At 35.5% G+C, this 18377-nt stretch overlaps 5 protein-coding genes across 8 annotated transcripts in view; 2 read left to right on the forward strand and 3 right to left on the reverse strand.

Annotated features, from left to right (window-relative positions):
* LOC17879681 (peroxidase 50) overlaps positions 1-7789 on the reverse strand; it is a 12240-nt gene extending 4451 nt beyond the window's left edge. The window contains exons 1-4 of one of the 3 annotated variants that reach the window (XM_006284050.2): positions 7512-7789; positions 7230-7430; positions 6970-7135; positions 6166-6712 (exon numbers count right to left, since the gene is read on the reverse strand). In XM_006284050.2, coding sequence (XP_006284112.1) covers positions 6324-6712; positions 6970-7135; positions 7230-7430; positions 7512-7727 — 972 coding nt within the window. In that variant the 5' untranslated portion in view covers positions 7728-7789 and the 3' untranslated portion in view covers positions 6166-6323. Of the gene's footprint in view, positions 1-6165; positions 6735-6969; positions 7136-7229; positions 7431-7511 lie in introns of those variants that run through there. The other 2 variants (XM_023779549.1, XM_023779548.1) reach the window with 2 other exon arrangements.
* LOC17879415 (peroxidase 50) lies at positions 2256-3909 on the reverse strand. Its single transcript, XM_006285787.2, has 4 exons — positions 3635-3909; positions 3320-3520; positions 3058-3223; positions 2256-2800 (listed from the first exon to the last, which is right to left on the reverse strand). Exons 1-4 carry the CDS (start codon positions 3845-3847, stop codon positions 2406-2408), a joined length of 975 nt encoding a protein of 324 aa, XP_006285849.1. The 5' UTR covers positions 3848-3909; the 3' UTR covers positions 2256-2405.
* Positions 7790-9566: 1777 nt separating the features above from the next.
* On the forward strand, positions 9567-12280 carry LOC17880566 (ribonuclease III domain-containing protein RNC1, chloroplastic). Its single transcript, XM_006283433.2, has 5 exons — positions 9567-10484; positions 11061-11265; positions 11360-11560; positions 11646-11732; positions 11819-12280. Exons 1-5 carry the CDS (start codon positions 9673-9675, stop codon positions 12134-12136), a joined length of 1623 nt encoding a protein of 540 aa, XP_006283495.1. The 5' UTR covers positions 9567-9672; the 3' UTR covers positions 12137-12280.
* Positions 12281-12682: 402 nt separating this feature from the next.
* On the forward strand, positions 12683-15026 carry LOC17879543 (cyclin-B1-1). Its single transcript, XM_006283727.2, has 8 exons — positions 12683-12807; positions 13107-13282; positions 13377-13562; positions 13656-13781; positions 13871-14119; positions 14219-14377; positions 14462-14643; positions 14719-15026. The coding sequence occupies exons 1-8, from the start codon at positions 12768-12770 to the stop codon at positions 14876-14878; spliced, it is 1278 nt and encodes a 425-aa protein (XP_006283789.1). The 5' UTR covers positions 12683-12767; the 3' UTR covers positions 14879-15026.
* Positions 14916-17844, reverse strand: LOC17877421. Of its 2 annotated transcripts, XM_006283465.2 has the most exons (5): positions 17436-17839; positions 16430-17314; positions 16224-16309; positions 15787-15927; positions 14916-15505 (listed from the first exon to the last, which is right to left on the reverse strand). In XM_006283465.2, the coding sequence occupies exons 1-5, from the start codon at positions 17739-17741 to the stop codon at positions 15340-15342; spliced, it is 1584 nt and encodes a 527-aa protein (XP_006283527.1). In that variant the 5' UTR covers positions 17742-17839; the 3' UTR covers positions 14916-15339. The 2 variants fall into 2 exon arrangements, with proteins under 2 accessions (XP_006283527.1, XP_023634822.1); XM_023779054.1 differs by lacking the exon at positions 14916-15505 and having other exon boundaries at positions 15872-15963; positions 17436-17844.
* Between the last annotated feature and the right edge of the window lie 533 nt (positions 17845-18377).

An 18377-nucleotide genomic window follows, 5' to 3' on the forward strand; every position in this document is an offset into this window, starting at 1 on the left:
AATGTAATAGAGAAACCAAATTGGTTGGAATGTAAGAATAATAGACAACATAATTGTTTTCTGGAATTGAAGTTTATGCCAAAATATATGAGATCTTCACATTTGTTGCCTTCTCTTGAAATCCAACTGAATCTGAGATTTTCCAATCTTGAGCACCACATCTTCATTTCTCCTATCCAGTTTAAAACAATGATTTTAATCATTTTATCTTGAAGTCCAGTAAAACCTCTATAAATTAATATTGTTGGGACCAAGATATTTTATTAATTTATAGTAAAATTAATTTATCTAATGTAAACTAATAATTATTAATTTATAGTGGTATTTTTAATTTTCAAATATTTTAAAAATATGAATTGACACAATTTTACAAAAATAAGACTAATCTTTTAGATATTATAAATTAGACAGTAGTTTGAAAATAAATATTATATTTTTTTTAAAAGAGATTTGACTAAAAACATCAAAATTATTGATAAATTCACTTACAAATGATATACATAAATTCAAATGTATTTTAATAACCTCAATTGTTATATTTTCACATCTTATATGTAAAATGAATATTATGTAAATTTAAAAATTGAAAACGTAAGTCTAATTTGATTATTTTTATGGCCTGTGATGGTATATATTACAAAATTATTTTTTAAAAATATACTAAAATAAAATTATTTATTGAGGTGAACTCTAGGAGAAATTTTATGAGATATTGATACCAATAACCTTTTTATAATACCCTTTTTTAAAAATACCCTCTTTTTTTACCATTTTCATTTTTGCCCTCTCTTAATTTTTAATGGCTATTTTACCCCTATTTGAAAGAATATTCTTTCACAAGAGAAGGAATATTCCTTAAAAAAATTTTCCCCCCAAAAATTTCCCGCCAAAAAAGTTTCCGAGAAAAAATTTTACCGCCAAAAAATTTCCCGCAAAAAAAAATTATTTTTTCAAAATTTTCCCGCCAAATTTTTTTAAAGGGTTTACAAGATTTTTTAAAGGGGCTTTTAAAGGGTTTATAAGAGTTTTTAAAGGGATTTACAAGAGTTTTTAAAGGGATTTACAAGAGTTTTTAAATGGTTTTTAAAAGATTTGTAATGGTTTTTAAAGAGTTTTATAAGACTACAAAGGTTTTTAAATGGTTTTTAAATGATTTACAATGGTTTTTAAAAGTTTTTATAAGTTTATAACATTTTTAAAAGGATTTACAAGAATTTTTAAAGGATTTTAAAAAATTACAAGGATTTTTCAAGGTTTTTTAAAAGGATTTAGAAGTGTTTTTAAAAGGATTTAAAAGTATATTTAAAGGCATACAAAGATTTAAAAATAGTTTTAAAGGATTTAAAAGAAGTTTTAAAGGGTTTTAGAAGTTTACAAAGGTTTTTGAAGGGTTTACAAAAGTTTTTAAATGTATTACAAGTTCTTTAAAATGGGTTTTAAGGATTTACAAGGGTTTTTAACGGGTTTTATAAGCTTACAAAAGTTTTTATTAAATGATTTATCACGGTTATAAGTGGTTTAAAGGGATTTACAAGTGTTTATAAATGTTATAAAATGATTTACAATGGTTTTAAAAGGTTTACTCAAGTTTTGAAAGGTTTTGAATGACTTTTAAAAGATTTACAAGGGTTTTTAAAGGATTTTTTAAGGGATTTATAAATATTTACAAGGTTTTTTTAAGAAATTGCGAAAAAATTTTGGCTGAAACTTTTTGGCGGGAAAATTTTTGGCGGGAAATTTTTTGCCGAAATATTTTTGGCTGGAAAATTTTTTGTCGAAAATTTTTGGCGGGAAAATTTTCGGATATTCCTTTTTCATCATGGGTTATAATAAAAGAGGGTAATTTAGTCATTTTGTATATTGAAGAGGGTATTATTGAAAATGAATAACTAGAGAGGGTATTTGTAGAAAAGGGTATCATAATAAAGGTTAGTTGTGCAAATCTCCCAAATTTTATTTTTACAAAAAAATAAAATATACATTAATATATCTACAAATACATTAATATATTTACTTATATATAAATATATGTGTATATATAATGATTATTAATTTATGATATTATTGGGACTATATTTTGTAAGGGAATTTCAAAAAAATTATTATCTTATCGAATTTGGTTAATTTTTACATTGGCACGACTTGGGACCAGCAAAATTTATTAATTTATAATGTTTATTAATTTATATAGTATTAATTTATAGAGGTTTTACTGTAACTTGTTTCATTTGAAGCAAATTGTAACGATGTGTAAGTAAGTTAATCGTTAAAACAGAGAAGTTAAGTGGGCCGAACATAGACAGGCCCATTTTTAAAAATAAATATTTGGGTCTTTATAGACTTTATTACATTATAGATATGATGGGTACTTTACTTAGGCCCCAAGTTACATATTCTCTCAAATTTCAGTTAAAGGCGTCGCAACGGCGGCGGATATTTCCGTTGCTGACCGTTTTCACGCCGACCCTTCCCAACTTAATCATTGAGCGTGCAAAGGCTCTGTGGAACAATTGACCATCAGTCGCGAGTTCTTCAACAAATGGCTTTGAGCGCGGGTCGGTGTAGAGAGCCTGGTCCGACTCAAAAACGCCTTTCAGCTCTTTCAGATTTCGATAATATGCATTATCAAACACATTCGAAGAGTTCGGGACCATGAAAACGAACTTGTTGCGGTCAACGTCTTTTGGGCATGCTTTTCTAAGATTTGATGCATATACTGGATCGATCGGCATCGTCGAGTCTTCGCCATATAGCCTGTGTGAAATACTGGTACAGTGGGCCACTCCCACCCTGTGGGACCCTACCCAAAAAAAAAACGTGAGAGAGTAGTGTAATCAACTTAAGAGAACGTTAAAGGAGAACGATAGGTTAAGAGTTACTAAACCTAAAACTCCAACAAGATCGAACCTAAAATCAATATGAAATAATTACGTTTAATTTCTAAAAATCTATTACCGAGTCAATTTTTTATTATAATTTTTTTTTTTTTTTATTTTGTTAAAAATAAAAGGCATTTGAGAAAAATAAAGTTCTACAGCCGAGTAAAATCTTTCCTACCTGAAAGAACTATGATATCATCGACGTCTAGTCCCTTTTTTGCGAAGAGAGCAGTCAGGTTGTTGACGTCGTCCGTCGGCAGTGGCAAATTCCCTTCCACGCTATCGGCTGTCGAGGTTACACCATCGTACCTTCCCAGTTCAACTTCGTAATAGGGTCCGCCCATCTATATTAAAATCAAATTAAATATTTAATATATATGAAGTTATGAGTTAAATTTTTCTTCAGGATCGGATATCGGTATGCGTTGTGAGTTACTAACAAGATAAATGGCGTCCCGAGTGGCCATCGTCAGGATATCGGCGCAAGAGACTTTATAACGGCAGTTAGAAACGGCATCCACGGCCTTCTTAGCTTTTATTACCGTGTCAAACCCGTCTCCGGCCAACGATAAATTTTCCTCGTGGTCCTTCTCAGCTTTGTTCTGTTTTGTTGAGGCTATCATTATCGACGCATCACATCCCTAGGGTTTAGTCAATTAATCCATTAATAGACAAAATAATTATATATACAGTTAATTAAGCAAGAACGAAGAAAGATTGAAAACAAAATGAAGAAGAAAAAATGTTTAATGTACATTCACGAAACAATCATGAAAGTATAATCTAAGGGTTGCGGGAATCGTGATGAACGTTTCCTTCGCTTTCTTCTCAACCGCTTCTCTGACCATCTCTTCGACGTCCGGACAAATATTGGCGTAAAAGTTTCGGCTGAGAGCCTTTGAGGGGCTTATGGTGGTGAAGATAGCGATCACAAAAAGAAACAATAATGATTTTAGCATCGAGGCCATTTGTTTTTAATTATATTGTTGCATAAGTGTTATGATCATTATAGTACATGAATCCATTCATATTTATAGACATATAAATTTACCTTACCATTTTTTAACGGCGCGTGAGTGAGCAGAGCAACCAAGATATACGTGTTCTTTTTTTTTTTTAGGATATATATGTACGTGTTATACACCCTATAACTTTATTGTACTGTGTTAGTCGAATGGTTAATATATAAGTAGCAATTAATGGCACACGACATATGATATACGTAATACGTATAACCAATCTCTACATACCAACACCATTACACATATCAACTATGTACAACATTATACAATTATGTTGTTTACTTATATGATTTTGCTTAGTAAATGTGTTAACTGTCTATTATATTAATTCTGTAATACATGCATGCATGTTTTCAATGATAGGATCGATCCTTCGAGAACTTAAAGGTTGTCAACATTTGAGAATTCCTATTATTAAAATGTAAAGCACAATTATCAAGAGACAAGAGTTTTACTTATTTTTAGAAGACTCGTAACGAGTAACGACCGAAACACAATACAGTAAAAATTATCATTGAATCGGAAATAACACGAATTCTTTAGACTTTGGTTTATATTACTCGTAGTAAGAGAATTTTTCACTAATCAAGGAAGATAAACACAAAATGGAAAATTTTGCATTATTTGTGTAAAACTAATTAAACTTTAAGTTGAACTTCAACCGTTGAAAGACATTTACTTAAGAGTTTTAGAAATCTATGAGTTAGACTATGACCATTTCAACCAAACAAAGGACTGGTAGGTATGACACACACACAAAAAAAATTTGAAATGATAGAGAAAGTGTTTCTCAAGAAATTAATAATATTAGAATTAAGCAATATCTAAATGCAGAACGTAACGCACAATTTTTTGTTTAGTTGTGCATTTGACGATTAATATTAGATATAAAGTAATTTGTTACTATTTGAAGATGTGAAATAAACGAAAATAATTAAGCGACTTATTATATACATATATAGGTCTGATGAATTAAATGAGATGGTTCCGACTGAAGATAATATCTTGGCTGAAATAATAAATGCCCAACTAACTTTAATGGTCACTATCGAAAACATAATAGGGAATAAGAATGGAAAGTTAGAAAATCAAATCTATTGACTACTCTCTTTCTGCATTACCCCAAAATCCCAACTCTCTGCATGAGAATATTTTCGGCATACGTCAAAAAAAAAAAAAAAATAAAAAATAAAAGACATTACACACAGCGAAAAAACGTAATGATGTAGGAGTAAAAAAAATTCCACACAAGTTAGCTGTGTGACCTAAACCTCAACACCAAACCTACAAATCGGTGTCGCTTTTGCTAACGGATCAGAAGAGAAACAAGTTTTGGGCCAAGTGATTCAAAATGAATCGATTTAACTCACACTTAACGTATTATCTCACTTGGACTAATCATATATGATGTATTCCTTGATAAATATCATATAATGTTTCTTATTTCCTTCAAAAAAATTTGTTCTCACTTATAATATTACCATTTAGGTTTTGGCGTTTTGCGATAAACTGAAACCAAAAACCAAGATTTAATTATTACTACTTAGCTGAACAAGCTTCGTAAAACAAACAACGAAGTTTTGCGACGGAGTTGAGCTGAGGCGAGGTTGAGTGTTAGAAAAAGAGAGAGAAGAAGCAACGAGAGATTCGTTTTATTCACCAAAGCCATGTTTTAAAATTATTTTTACTCTTAATATGTATGGACTGAGAGATCTTTATATATAAGTGTACAAGTAGCACCGGCCAGCTTGCATTCACTATATTTTTTTTTTTTTTTAAAAAGACTAATAAATACTTTCTAAGTTTTGGCATCATTTGATGGTTTTTTTCTAACGACTGATTTTGAAGTATAATAGTTTTTTTTGGTTAGTTTAAAATATTTGATTAGTAGAATTTAATTAATACATTTTTTTAATGCAACTATTTTTTTTTTTGTATTTAAAGAGTTCTTAAATGAACTGATCCGTTTTTGGTTTGTTGTAAATATCATACTATATATTGTTCTCTATCAATGTTGTGTGCGTATAGAGAGGGATAGTCTATATGAGGGAATAGAGATAGTGGTGGGGATAAATTGAGAGGGATACATGCATAAGTTGATAACGATGCTTCACTTGTCATTCCGAATAATTGTGTTATAGCCACCTTGTATCTTTCTGAAATCTCAACTACTACTCCTGACTATTTTACTTTTTTCGTTCATATATTAGTTAACTAGTCTTATTAACTACGACAACCTTAAGTCTAACAAGTAATCCCCAAAGTGATAGAACGACATCATATAGATATAGGTCTCGTATCTTTTTTCACCAACCATACAATTTTACAAAAGACCGTTTTGTGACAATTTATTTTATGAAGGATATACAACTGAATGGAGGAAATAAATATATTATAAAACATATATATATATATTTTCAGATCAATTGAAAGCGCCACAATCACGACGGATATTACCATCACTGCCGGTTTTGACACCAACACGACCAAGCTTGATCATGGAGTTAACAAAAGCTTGGTTAAACAGCTGTGCATTACTAGCCCATAAGTCAACGGTTGGCTTTGACCGACGATCCGTGAATAAGACTTGATCAGACGTGAACAATCCTTTTCCTTGCTGCAAGTTCTTGTAGTAAACGTTGTCGAACTGTCTTGGTGTTGGATCTATGTTTATAACTACATTTGGATCTATGTCTTGAGGACACGACCTTTTTAGCTCTGTCACGAACTCTTTGTTGATTGTGGGATCCACTTTAGTTGTCTTGTTGAAACTGTATATCCGATTGAACACTTTGGTGCAATGCGCGAATCCTAAACCAAAGTAACCAAGAACCTGAAAATGTATTAGTGAATAGATGAGTGGGTATCTAAGATGTCACATCGTGTAATAACAGAAATTAAACATAACACATATAAATCCTAATCAAAATCGGGTATATAGTTCAAGCTAAACCGAGATAATATCAATTTTAAGTCACTGCTAACTAAGTTTTGTCCAAAAGATAGTAATGTTAAAAAAAACAAAAATGTACAATATATTCTTGATCGAGAAGTAGTTCAACACTTGCCAGAGAGAGCGATCATGTCGTTAAGGCTAAGGCCATTTTTGGCAAAAAGCGAAGTGAGTTGGTTGACACCGGCCGTCGGATGCGGCAAATTCCCTTCGACACTAGCGGCCGTCGACGATAGACCATCTAGCCTTCCCAATTCCACGTCGTATTTTGGTCCACCCGCCTATATTTTTGAATTTAAATTAGTAACTTACAAGAATGTTTTAGTTTAAGAAAACATTATATTATATAATAAAATGTAAGTCTGAGTAACTAACAATATTGACAACGTCACGAGTGGCCATCGTGAGTATATCGGCGCAAGAAACTTTGTTACGACAATTTGGGACGGCATCGAGAGCTTCTTTAGCTTTATTGACGGTGTCAAATCCATCTCCGGCTAACGATATATTGTCCTCATGATCCCTCTCTGCCTTATTACTATCAGTCGACGCTATCATCACTGATGCATCACATCCCTATAAATCCATAAATTATATAAAATAATGAGATAAATTTACGCAGGAGAAGAAAATTATCAAGAAAAGTATATGTTTTACATTGACGAAGCAATCATGGAAATATAGGCGTAGAGTGGCGGGAATGGTGATGATACTTTGCTGAGCTTTTTTCTGAACGGCGTTTCTGACAATTTGTTCGACGTTAGGGCAACTTCCCGCGTAGAAGTTGCGGCGGAGTTGAGCGGAGGCGAGGTTGAAGGTTAGAAAAAGAGAGAGAAGAAGTAACGAGAGATTCGTTTTGTACACCAAAGCCATATTTTTAAATTATCTTCACTCAATGGAGAGAGTTCATCGTTATATAGGGCTTCAAGTCTCCTCACAAGTCCACTCTTCTATCTTCGCGGGATCATATATATATAAGCTTTTGTGTGGTGTTGCACAAGCTAAGTAGCTTTCTAAGTTTTGGCATCGTTTGATTTAGCCCTGGGCGTTCGGATTTTCGGATCGGATCGGATCGGATTATTCGGAGTTCGGATTTTCGGATTGGGATATATAGAATCCGATTTGAATCCGACTGGTTTTCGGATCGGATCGGTTCGGATTTTTTCGGATTCGGATCGGTTTTCAAATTTTATTACAAATCCGAGTTTAAACCGAATCATATTTCGGATCGGTTTCGGATTCGTATTCTACACTATAAATCCGAAACTTACACTCTAAATCCGAACAATCCGACGTAAAAAAGAGGTTTGAGCGTTGAAGTACAAAAACATAGAGATTATATGTATACTATGTGATGTATTAGACCATGTGTATTCGGGTTAGCAGATAACCGATCGGATTTCGGTTCGGATCGGTTTAAATCCGAAATCCGAATCATGTTCAACATAAAATCCGATCGGTTTTTACATAGTAACCGAAACCGATCCAAATCGGATTTTTCGGATCGGTTCGGATCGGTTTTTTCGGATCCGGATTATATGCCCAGGGCTAGTTTGATTGTTTTTCTAAGGAATGATTTTAAATGAATGGATCCCTTTTTATAGTTTTGGTGTAAGTATCATAATATATGTATTGTTCTCTACCAGTGTAATGTGCGTATGATCACAAAAGATAATCAATATGAGGGAATGGAAGAAGGTGGTGGGGATAAATTGAGAGGGTTACATAAGTTGATAACGATGCTTAATTAACTTGTCATTCTGAATAATGGTTTTCCTTTGCTTAAGGGCTGGTTTACGTTATTTCTGAAAAGCTAATGATTTAATTATATATATATGTAAAGATTTTAATCTTTGGTAAGATGATAATTATTGATATAGACGTTTAAGCGTTCTCGTTTTCATGCTTCTGTAGTTGACGAGAATAATTCAAAAAAGAGGTGCTGCTACTACTACCACTCAGTCTACTCCATATGTGCATGCAACTAAAGGCGATCACGTTTCTTTCTGTTATTTGTCATTTTATTTTATAATTTTCCTTAAGAAAGCATGAAAAGTTATTCTAATCGATTTATTTTTATATTCGCGTGATTTGATTTAGAAACGATCTCTCTCTTTTTTATTCGTACGTTCGAAATGACGACAAAAAAAAAAAAAAAAAAAAAAAAAAAAAAATTCGTACGTTCGAAACAAATGGTTGAATAATCGCCTCTCACGAATATTCGTTTAGCCCAAAAAAAAACAAGTAATCACAGTGAAGACAAGAGGAAGGAACTGATCAGAAGACAACAATAATAATAATGTTCATTCTGGATATAGAAGTTAAACAAGTAAGGCCATAATTAGCTAATTATTTCAATTTTATCAATGCCTTTATATGTGCATGTAGCATTTTTTCTGCTAAAAGGCATGCACGTTGTCTTTAAATAATTAATCTACATGTTGTGTCGTACAACATTATATTAAATATAAATATACTATAGTATATAAGCCCAAAACACAATATACAAATATAAATTGACTTTGAGTTTCCTTTTTCCTAATGATCCATCCTACATTACAAAAAAAACAGATTACATGTCTTACGGGTCATGCTATATATCGTTGGGCTTTTAATGGGCTTTAAAGGCCTCAAACCATGATCCAGAAACAAAAATCTCCCCGACACGACCTTATCCATGGAGCTCTGCAATCTTCTTTGCCAAATCTTTCTACTGTTACTGCAAAAATCGTGTCTTTGCGCGAGCAGAAGCGCTCTCGACTCGAGAATTTGATGATTTGAGTCTTCAATTTTTGTTAGATAAGAGTCTAAAAAAGCAATGGAGCTTTGTTCTTCGTCTTCATCTTCTTCTCTCCTTCGCATTTGTTCATCTTCAGCACCTGAAATCTCATTTTCTTCTTCAATTTCTCAGTTCCCATCTAAAACCCAACTAACCGCATCGATTCTCACAAAACCCAGATTCCAAAATCTCCGAATTTGCGCTTCCGTGACGGCTGAGACTCAAGGTCTTCCACGAGACAGCCCTCAACGTCTTCTCAAGGAGCTAGCGCAGCGTAAAACCGCGACAGGACCGAAGAAGAAAGTTCCTCCGAAACGATTCATCTTAAGGCCGCCATTAGACGACAAGAAATTAGCTGAGAGATTCCTCAATAGTCCACAATTGTCTCTCAAGTCGTTTCCTTTGCTCAGCTCTTGCCTCCCATCGTCAAAGCTTAACAACGCTGATAAAACTTGGATTGATGAGTATCTTCTTGAAGTTAAACAAGCTTTAGGGTATTCTCTGGAGCCTTCGGAGAGCTTAGGAGATGATAATCCTGCGAAGCACTTTGATACGTTGCTCTATCTTGCTTTCCAGCATCCGTCGTGTGACAGGGCACGTGCGAGACATGTCAAGAATGGGCACTCCAGGCTTTGGTTTCTGGGTCAGTATGTGCTTGAGCTTGCTCTTACGGAGTTTTTCTTACAGAGGTATCCTAGAGAGTCTCCAGGGCCTATGAGGGAGAGAGCGTTTGCTTTGATTGGGAAGAGGTATCTTCCAAAGTGGATTAAAGCAGCGAGCTTGCAAAATCTCATCTTTCCTTATGATGATATGGATAAGTTGATTAGAAAAGAGCGTGAGCCTCCGGTTAAGTAAGTTTCTCTCTTCTTTCTTTCTCATTGTATGTGCTTGGATGATGATGATGATTTCAGTTGAGTTATACAACAGTTTCTTTTGCTTTGAGCTGAGACTGGAGCTTTAATGTGTTAGAAAAATGATATAAGTAGTAGTAGGAACTAGTATATGATGTCCCATCCTCTCAAGTACTTATGTGGATATTACATTCTATGTTTAGATAAGCCTTAAGTCTCACCATGAGTTTGATATCTTACTTGTTGTACCATTGCCAAATTTCACTTTATATAAGCTTTGAATCCTCCAAAGGGGACTTAAACTAGCTGTTTATTTAGTTAGCTGATGAAAGTTTTCTCATCTTGGATAGGATCGATCTGTCTTATCTGTTGCAGTGTGTCGTCATTTGTTGTCTAATATATGATAAACTGAAGTTCCAGCACTGAAATGGGCTGTGTGATAGCTGGTGCTAGATATCTAGCTCAGGCTTACCATCTGATTGAATTAAATGACTGAAGATTTGATGAGTCTGTGCATCCCAATATCTCATAAGTGACATGTACTTTATCCATGTTAATTTTATTTGTTCTGGCTAGATCTGTGTTCTGGGCTTTGTTTGGTGCCATCTATCTATGCTATGGGATGCCGGAAGTGTATCGTGTACTTTTTGAGGTGTTTGGGATGGACCCAGATGCTGACGAATGTCAGCCTCGAAGCAGGAGACAGCTCGAGGATGTAGATTATGTTTCTGTTGAATTTGAAGGCAAAAAGCTAAATTGGCAAGATATTGCTACTTACAAGGTAATAATATAAGTGATCAAGCTACAAATTCACAATTAACTTCTTTGGTTTATCGAAGAAGATTGATCCTTTATTTTGTTTTCTGTTTCTTCAGCCTCCTGAAGATGCTCTATTCGCACACCCGAGGCTATTCAGAGCTTGTGTTCCACCAGGAATGCATCGTTTCAGAGGGAACATATGGGATTTTGACAGCAAACCCAAAGTTATGCAGACCCTCGGATACCCTTTACAGATGAATGATAGAATCAAGGAGATAACCGAAGCAAGAAACATCGAACTTGGACTCGGTTTACAGGTACAAAATCTGTTACTCCTGGCTTTGTCATGCATTATGTTACTTCCCTTCTCTAACCCTGTTTCACTTACCTGAAATCATACAGCTCTGCTTCTTGCATCCTTCAAAACACAAGTTTGAACACCCGCGGTTTTGTTTTGAGCGGCTAGAATACGTAGGACAGAAGATACAGGTGAGAACAACGACCCCTCATATCAAAAGATGAAAATGATGGGGTTTGTTTTGTTTGACCTGGTTTTTCATCATGGGATCATGCAGGATATAGCAATGGCAGAACGTTTGTTAATGAAGCACTTGGACGCACCAGGGAAGTGGTTGCAAGAGAAGCATCGACGTCTATTAATGAACAAATTCTGTGGACGGTATCTTAGAGAAAAACGACTTCACAACTTTATAATATACTCAGAGGAGGTTCATGATCGGTATGAACACAACCGAAGACTAAGGAATCCGGCAACAACCGCTGTTCAACAAGCCATTCATGGTCTCGCCTACACCATCTATGGAAAACCCGATGTTCGGCGGCTCATGTTTGAGGTTTTCGACTTCGAACAAATCCAACCTAAAGCTATCTGAAAACCAAAGTCCCTCTCTCATTTGTCTTAAATCTTAATGTCTTTTAGTTTGCTTCCGGATATAATTTCTGTAGTTAAAACTTATTTACCTTGAAAGTTTGATAAGGCTTCAAACATAAATGATACCAAACTCTGTTTATTTATACTTTTTGCAAAATCCAACATGGCAGTATAAACAAACACAAGCTCTTTTATGTTACCACTACAGCTACAATTACAAATTCAAGCAAAAGATCCCTTAATGTTTTACTTTTGATGTTGTACATCCGTGACACTGAACATTATATCACAAACAAAACATTCAAATTCAGACATCAATCTACCTGCTAGGATCTAGCTAAGGTTCCTTCTCCCATCTCTTATATGTTGAATTAACTAGAGGAGAAATCAAACCTTCGAGTTTAATGGGCTTTTAGATGGGCTTTCAGATATTTTTTTAAAAAAAGATTGACCATAAACTATTGAAATAAAAAAAAGAATCAAACCGTTATAAAAATTTGAAAAACTCATTTTGTTTTAATTTGGTTTATTCTTTAAAACTGCTCATCTTCTTCAAGAAGCCTCCTTTATACAAGGGACCCTTTTCTCTACTACAGATTTTAATCTGAGACTGAGAGATAGCGAAGGCATAGATGATGACGTCTCGATCGATTGTTCCTCAACAATCCCTGGGTAAGAAAGTTCTTTGATTTTCATTCTTTTTAGGGTTAACCAAAAAAAACTGATTTGGTTTTAGTGACTCATCATCATCCATGATCTTCGATTTTGATTTCCGTTTCTTCCATCTGGGTTTTGTTCGTTTCTATTGTTTCGTGCTGTTCTTGTTATATCTACGAACAAGGAAACGAAACTGTTTCGAAATCAATTATAAAGTCCGTGGCTCTTTTTAGAAAAATATTATTAATTTAATATGGGTGATTGTTGAAGATTGAATCTAAAGTTGTAAACTTTCGTGTTTTGTTGTGTCGAAGGCGATGTTGTAGTGGAAGATGGCAAAAACGTAGCGAAAGGAAGAAACCGTCAAGTTCTTGGTGATATCGGTAATGTTGTTCGAGGAAATTACCCAAAGAACGAGCCGGCAAAGGTCAATCATCGTCCTCGTACACGGTCTCAGCATCCCGCTCTTCTTGTGGATGAGAATCTTAAAGTTTGTTCCTTTTCCCTGTTTTTTGATAAACCATTATGTTTCTTCGTTAGTTTTGATATGCTCATGTTATACGTATAATTGTTTTGACCTGCAGAAACCTGTAGTCAAGAGAGTCGCAGTACCAAAGCCAAAGAAGGTAGCTGGGAAGTCAAAGGCTGTAGAAGTGATTGAGATAAGCTCAGACAGTGATGATGAACATAGTTTAGTTGTTGTCCAAGAGAAAAAAGCCACTAAGAAGAAATCAACCACATACACATCTGTTCTTACCGCTAGAAGCAAGGTAAAAATTGTACTTGTGAATAGATGATTCTTGGTTTGAAGTAAGAAGATGTTTTGGTCTGTTCTGAATTTATCTCTTTCTTTTGCTTTTCAGGCTGCTTGTGGTTTAGAGAAGAAACAGAAAGAAAAGATTGTTGATATCGATTCTGTTGATGCTAAGAATGACCTTGCAGCTGTGGAGTATGTGGAAGATATCTACCGTTTCTACAAGTCTGTTGAGGTTAGTTTACTATGCATGAATCATGAATCTTTCCTTTTCAGCATTATGGTGTGAACTTTTTTATTCAAATTCATCATTTGGATTGGCAGAATGAATGGAGACCAAGCGATTACATGCATTCACAACCTGAGATTAACGAAAAGATGAGATTGATTCTGGTGGAGTGGTTGATAGATGTACACGTCCGGTTCGAGCTAAACCCAGAGACATTTTACCTCACTGTTAACATTCTGGATCGATTCTTGTCGGTTAAGCCAGTACCTAGAAAAGAATTGCAGCTTGTTGGTCTCAGTGCTCTTCTCATGTCATCTAAATATGAAGAAATCTGGCCACCACAGGTGATAATAACAGAGAACTCCTGGATCATTTATTTGATGGATAGCTTCTGATTTTGATTCTTCTTGTCATCAGCTTCTGAATTTTAAATTCTTTTGCAGGTGGGGGACCTAGCTGATATTGCGGACCATGCATATAGTCGCAAACAGATTCTTATGATGGAGAAGACAATACTGTCTACACTCGAGTGGTACTTGACAGTTCCGACCCACTATGTCTTCCTTGCCCGCTTCATCAAAGCTTCCATTGCAGACCAACAGGTAAGACAGCTTTTTTTACAGTCTCTTCCATGGTTTTACATTACATTATAAGTATAGCAATTCAATTTGTCTTTTTGTCTTCAGATGGAAAATATGGTGCACTATTTGGCGGAGTTAAGTGTGATGCATTACGATACAACGATAATGTTCAGTCCATCTGTGGTAGCTGCTTCTGCAATCTACGCAGCAAGATCTGCTCTTCACCAAACTCCCATTTGGACCAACACTCTCAAGCATCACACTGGCTATTCCGAGACTCAGCTCATGTAAAAAACCTCTGTTAATTTCTTCGCATGGGTTTTGTTTATGTGGCTAGATATTGACTCTTTAATATGAAACAGGGACTGTGCAAAGCTATTGGCGTATCAGCAATGGAAGCAACAACAAGAAGGGAGTGAGAGTAAGGGAGCGTTACGAAAGAAGTACTCCAAGGATGAACGCTTTGCTGTTGCTATGATCCCTCCGGCCAAAGCTTTGTTGACCGGAAATGAATCTGCCTAGGAGTTTAGGAAAGGACACTTTAAGAAGAGGAAGAAGCTGAAGAACCAAGTCTGGTTTTATTTTCTATTGAAAATCAAGTCTAGTTTCATTAGATATAATATTTTGTACAAGTCTAATGAGTCACTTTGAATCAAAGTTCTTTAGTACACATGATTTCATTCCACAACACAATGCATTTGTTTCACTATTTCTTATGAGAAGCCAGTTTCTTCTGGTCCCGCCCATCCTGGGTTCAAAACCACCTTCTGGTCTGAGACACCCTCCAAAATCCCCTTAAAACCATTAAACACTCCATCTTTGGAATGTTGACTCTGTTGGCGGAAAGAGAACCCAAACCCACTTGAAATTTACAGATATTGCGGTTGTGTATCTTGAGAGAGACACTAAAGATTAACCTCTTTAAGTTCCAAGGTAGGTAATGCGGTTGTGATCTTTCTCGAAAAGTACGAAGGTTAACCTTTTTAAGTTCCTAGGTCCTTACTTCTAACCAATTTTTTACACCAATCCAATGTTTTAGATAGCCATGCCTCAGTGATCTCCAACACTGACCGTTTCCTTCTCTTTTCATCTTCAAGATCAAGAGTTCGGTACGCTAGTGTAAGCAAGTAGATACCAGGGTGCAGTCTCCTGAAGAAGGAAAAAATAATAAATAAGTCAGGTTACTTCGCAACTAATGCAGAGACCCCCTTGCCCCATCATGCCTTTTAATTACTTTAAAAAGTTCATCGGAAAGAGATGTAAGCAGACTCAAAATGACTTAGGAACAATGTTGTCAAGGCAGATACAAGGATGCAAAAAAACGTTGATCGGAAGTGATTTCTACTGAACAAGTTGTAGCACTCATCCTTTAAGCTATAGCCAGCAGTGCATCATAAGTTGCTTTCTCTTCATATATATAATAAGCTTACCCAGCCAGTGTACTCCCCTCTTCCAGTCCATCCCAGAATCTTTGTGCCAGGACTGTCCGACTCTTTTTATCTTTCCCATAAGTTTCAATATACCATCCTCCGACATCATGCAAACCACAACGAGGCTCAAACAACCAAAACCTGTTTTCACATCCATGTAATTATGGTTTCATGTCACTGAGGTAAGAAGGATAAAGTTATGTTAGAGATCAGTGTCATAACTTCATAAAATCTTTAAAACCAATTACCAAAGATCACTCCTGACTACTTCAGCATTTCAACAAAGCAACTATATTTCAGTGTTCCAGATATCATTTTGTTTAATTGGATTATGCTGAAGATAAAACAGTGACAAGACTGTCTCATCGTAGTTGTTTATGCGATCGAGTTAAATGTGAGCCAGAACTGAAATAAAACAAAAATAATATTTGGCTTACTTGCTTGGTGGTAATTTCGCTCTACTGCATCTACACTCGCAAACGGAAACCTTTTCCCCAATTCTGTACCAGTGCAAATGTCTCACCTGTAGAATGTGAATGACGAAGGTTATTTTATCAAACGACTAACAGAGCTAATATGCATCACACAAAAATTCCCTAAAAAGAGTAACTAAAATAAATGCTAGATCATATGAGCCACAAACCAGAAATGTCCTATGTTTCATTAGCACATGAGTCTTAGCACCATTCCCATCATAGACATAGCATGAGCCTTCATCTGGGCTTGTTCCAAGACCACTTATAGTTCCAACAAGAAGTCTACCACCACTTTCATTTCCCTGATATGATACAGATTCAGGGCCATGACTAGATCCTTCATTTGAGTTGAGGAAAACGTGTATGAGATCGTTATCACCCTCAATTTTATTCTCTTTGCAATACCCTTTTGGGGGAATCCTAATGGCTGTAGCAACAACTCTTCCAGATACATGCAGCTGAATATCTTTATATGCATCCGAAACATGATTTTTATTTCTTGAGGATTGTATATGAGATATCTGAAGACCAATTCTTTCATCAGATTTCATGTCACATTTGCCTTTATCAACTTCTTGACCCAGGTCCGAATCCATAAATGAAGACAAAGCCAACTTCTTGGAGCAATCAAAAGACAGCTCAAGAAAATTATCTACCAAGCAGACCATGCCAAAAAGATCCCGTCCTGACACCAAGTGCAAAACCTCTCGTGTGTCATACACAGACCTTTCCTCAGCTTCAAAACAATCAGGAAGAAGCTCCACAGATTCTACATCAGGCCCAAAGTATGCAGCTCGGATGGCTGAATAAAAATCTTCTTCAAGTTCATCCAAGTAGCCTGTACCATTTGCTACTCTCTTCTCCAATACTATATCATGTATTGCTTCTCTATACCACTTCAGCCACTCAACCACTTCCATCTCTTGACTCAATGTCAATCTTGTTTTATACCTGTGAAGCGTATACCCTTGTGTAGAATGTTTCGTCATCACCATCCTCCGGGATAACAGATATCTATCATAGTGTGCCCTCTTCTCAGAATCTAAAAGAATCTGCATCATATCACTCATCAGAACCTTCACTTAAGCTACAATTATCACAAAGCCTGAAAATTTGAACCTCTTCATTCATCATTCCACCAAAAATGCAATCTAATAGACAAATTCTATGAACCTCATAAGCGGCGAGAATCTGAACGAAACGTATCGAATTGGAAGGATCTTTCTTCGAATCGACCAGGTCAGGATGAGTCTCCTTGGCGAGTCTGCGAAACGATGCTTTGATCTCTGCAATTGAACTGCTGCCGGAGACATTCAAGATATCGTAGGCGTTCTCCACCGGAAACTCGTCCCGATTCGACTTAGCTTCACCGCTCAGCAATCGAGTTCCTCTTCGCGACGGTGCACCGCGTTTGTAATTCAGCGGAGTCGGAACCGATCTGGCAAAACGCCGTCGAATCAATCCGGCGAGAGTCGTCATCTCACCAAGCAGTACTACTACTCAGGTGGGAACAGAGGCCGGGAAGGGGAAAGGGTAACCGCACGCCGACAGCACGTGGGTTTCTCGGTTTCCCGCCACGTCATCACGAGCTAACACTCACTAGTTTGGTCAACGGTAAAAACGGTCTTTACGAATGAGATGAGGCGAATTAACCTAAATGGGCCTTAAAAGTTGTTTAGTGGGCCTTGTTCCTTTCACAGAGATGGACAACTTAAATGATGAGCGAAGTGGATGTGATACGTGGTCGCATATTCACCATGGCTTTGCCTGAATAATAAATGTGTTCTAATTACAAGATAAGTTAATCAGAAAATAATAATATGTGGTTTTTAAAATGCCACATTCATTACAAATTTGTATAAATGCCAAATTTAAACATTGACTTACTATAACAAGATCCTTTATCGAATACAAAAAAAAACATTGATTATAATAAATGAGACTTTTGACTAAGTTAAAAAGAAAAATAACTATTCTGCTTCACATTTGGTACTTTTTTTTGTTAAGTTTACAATAAATGCATGTAATTTTTAACGTGTAATAAAATAATAATCATGCATAGAAAATATTTTGTTCAAACTTCTTGTTCCTTTTTTTTTTTTTTTTGGTAGAAGA

Source organism: Capsella rubella, unplaced genomic scaffold (assembly GCF_000375325.1).
Source record: "Capsella rubella cultivar Monte Gargano unplaced genomic scaffold, Caprub1_0 scaffold_7, whole genome shotgun sequence".
In the NCBI taxonomy this organism is placed as follows: Eukaryota; Viridiplantae; Streptophyta; class Magnoliopsida; order Brassicales; family Brassicaceae; genus Capsella; species Capsella rubella.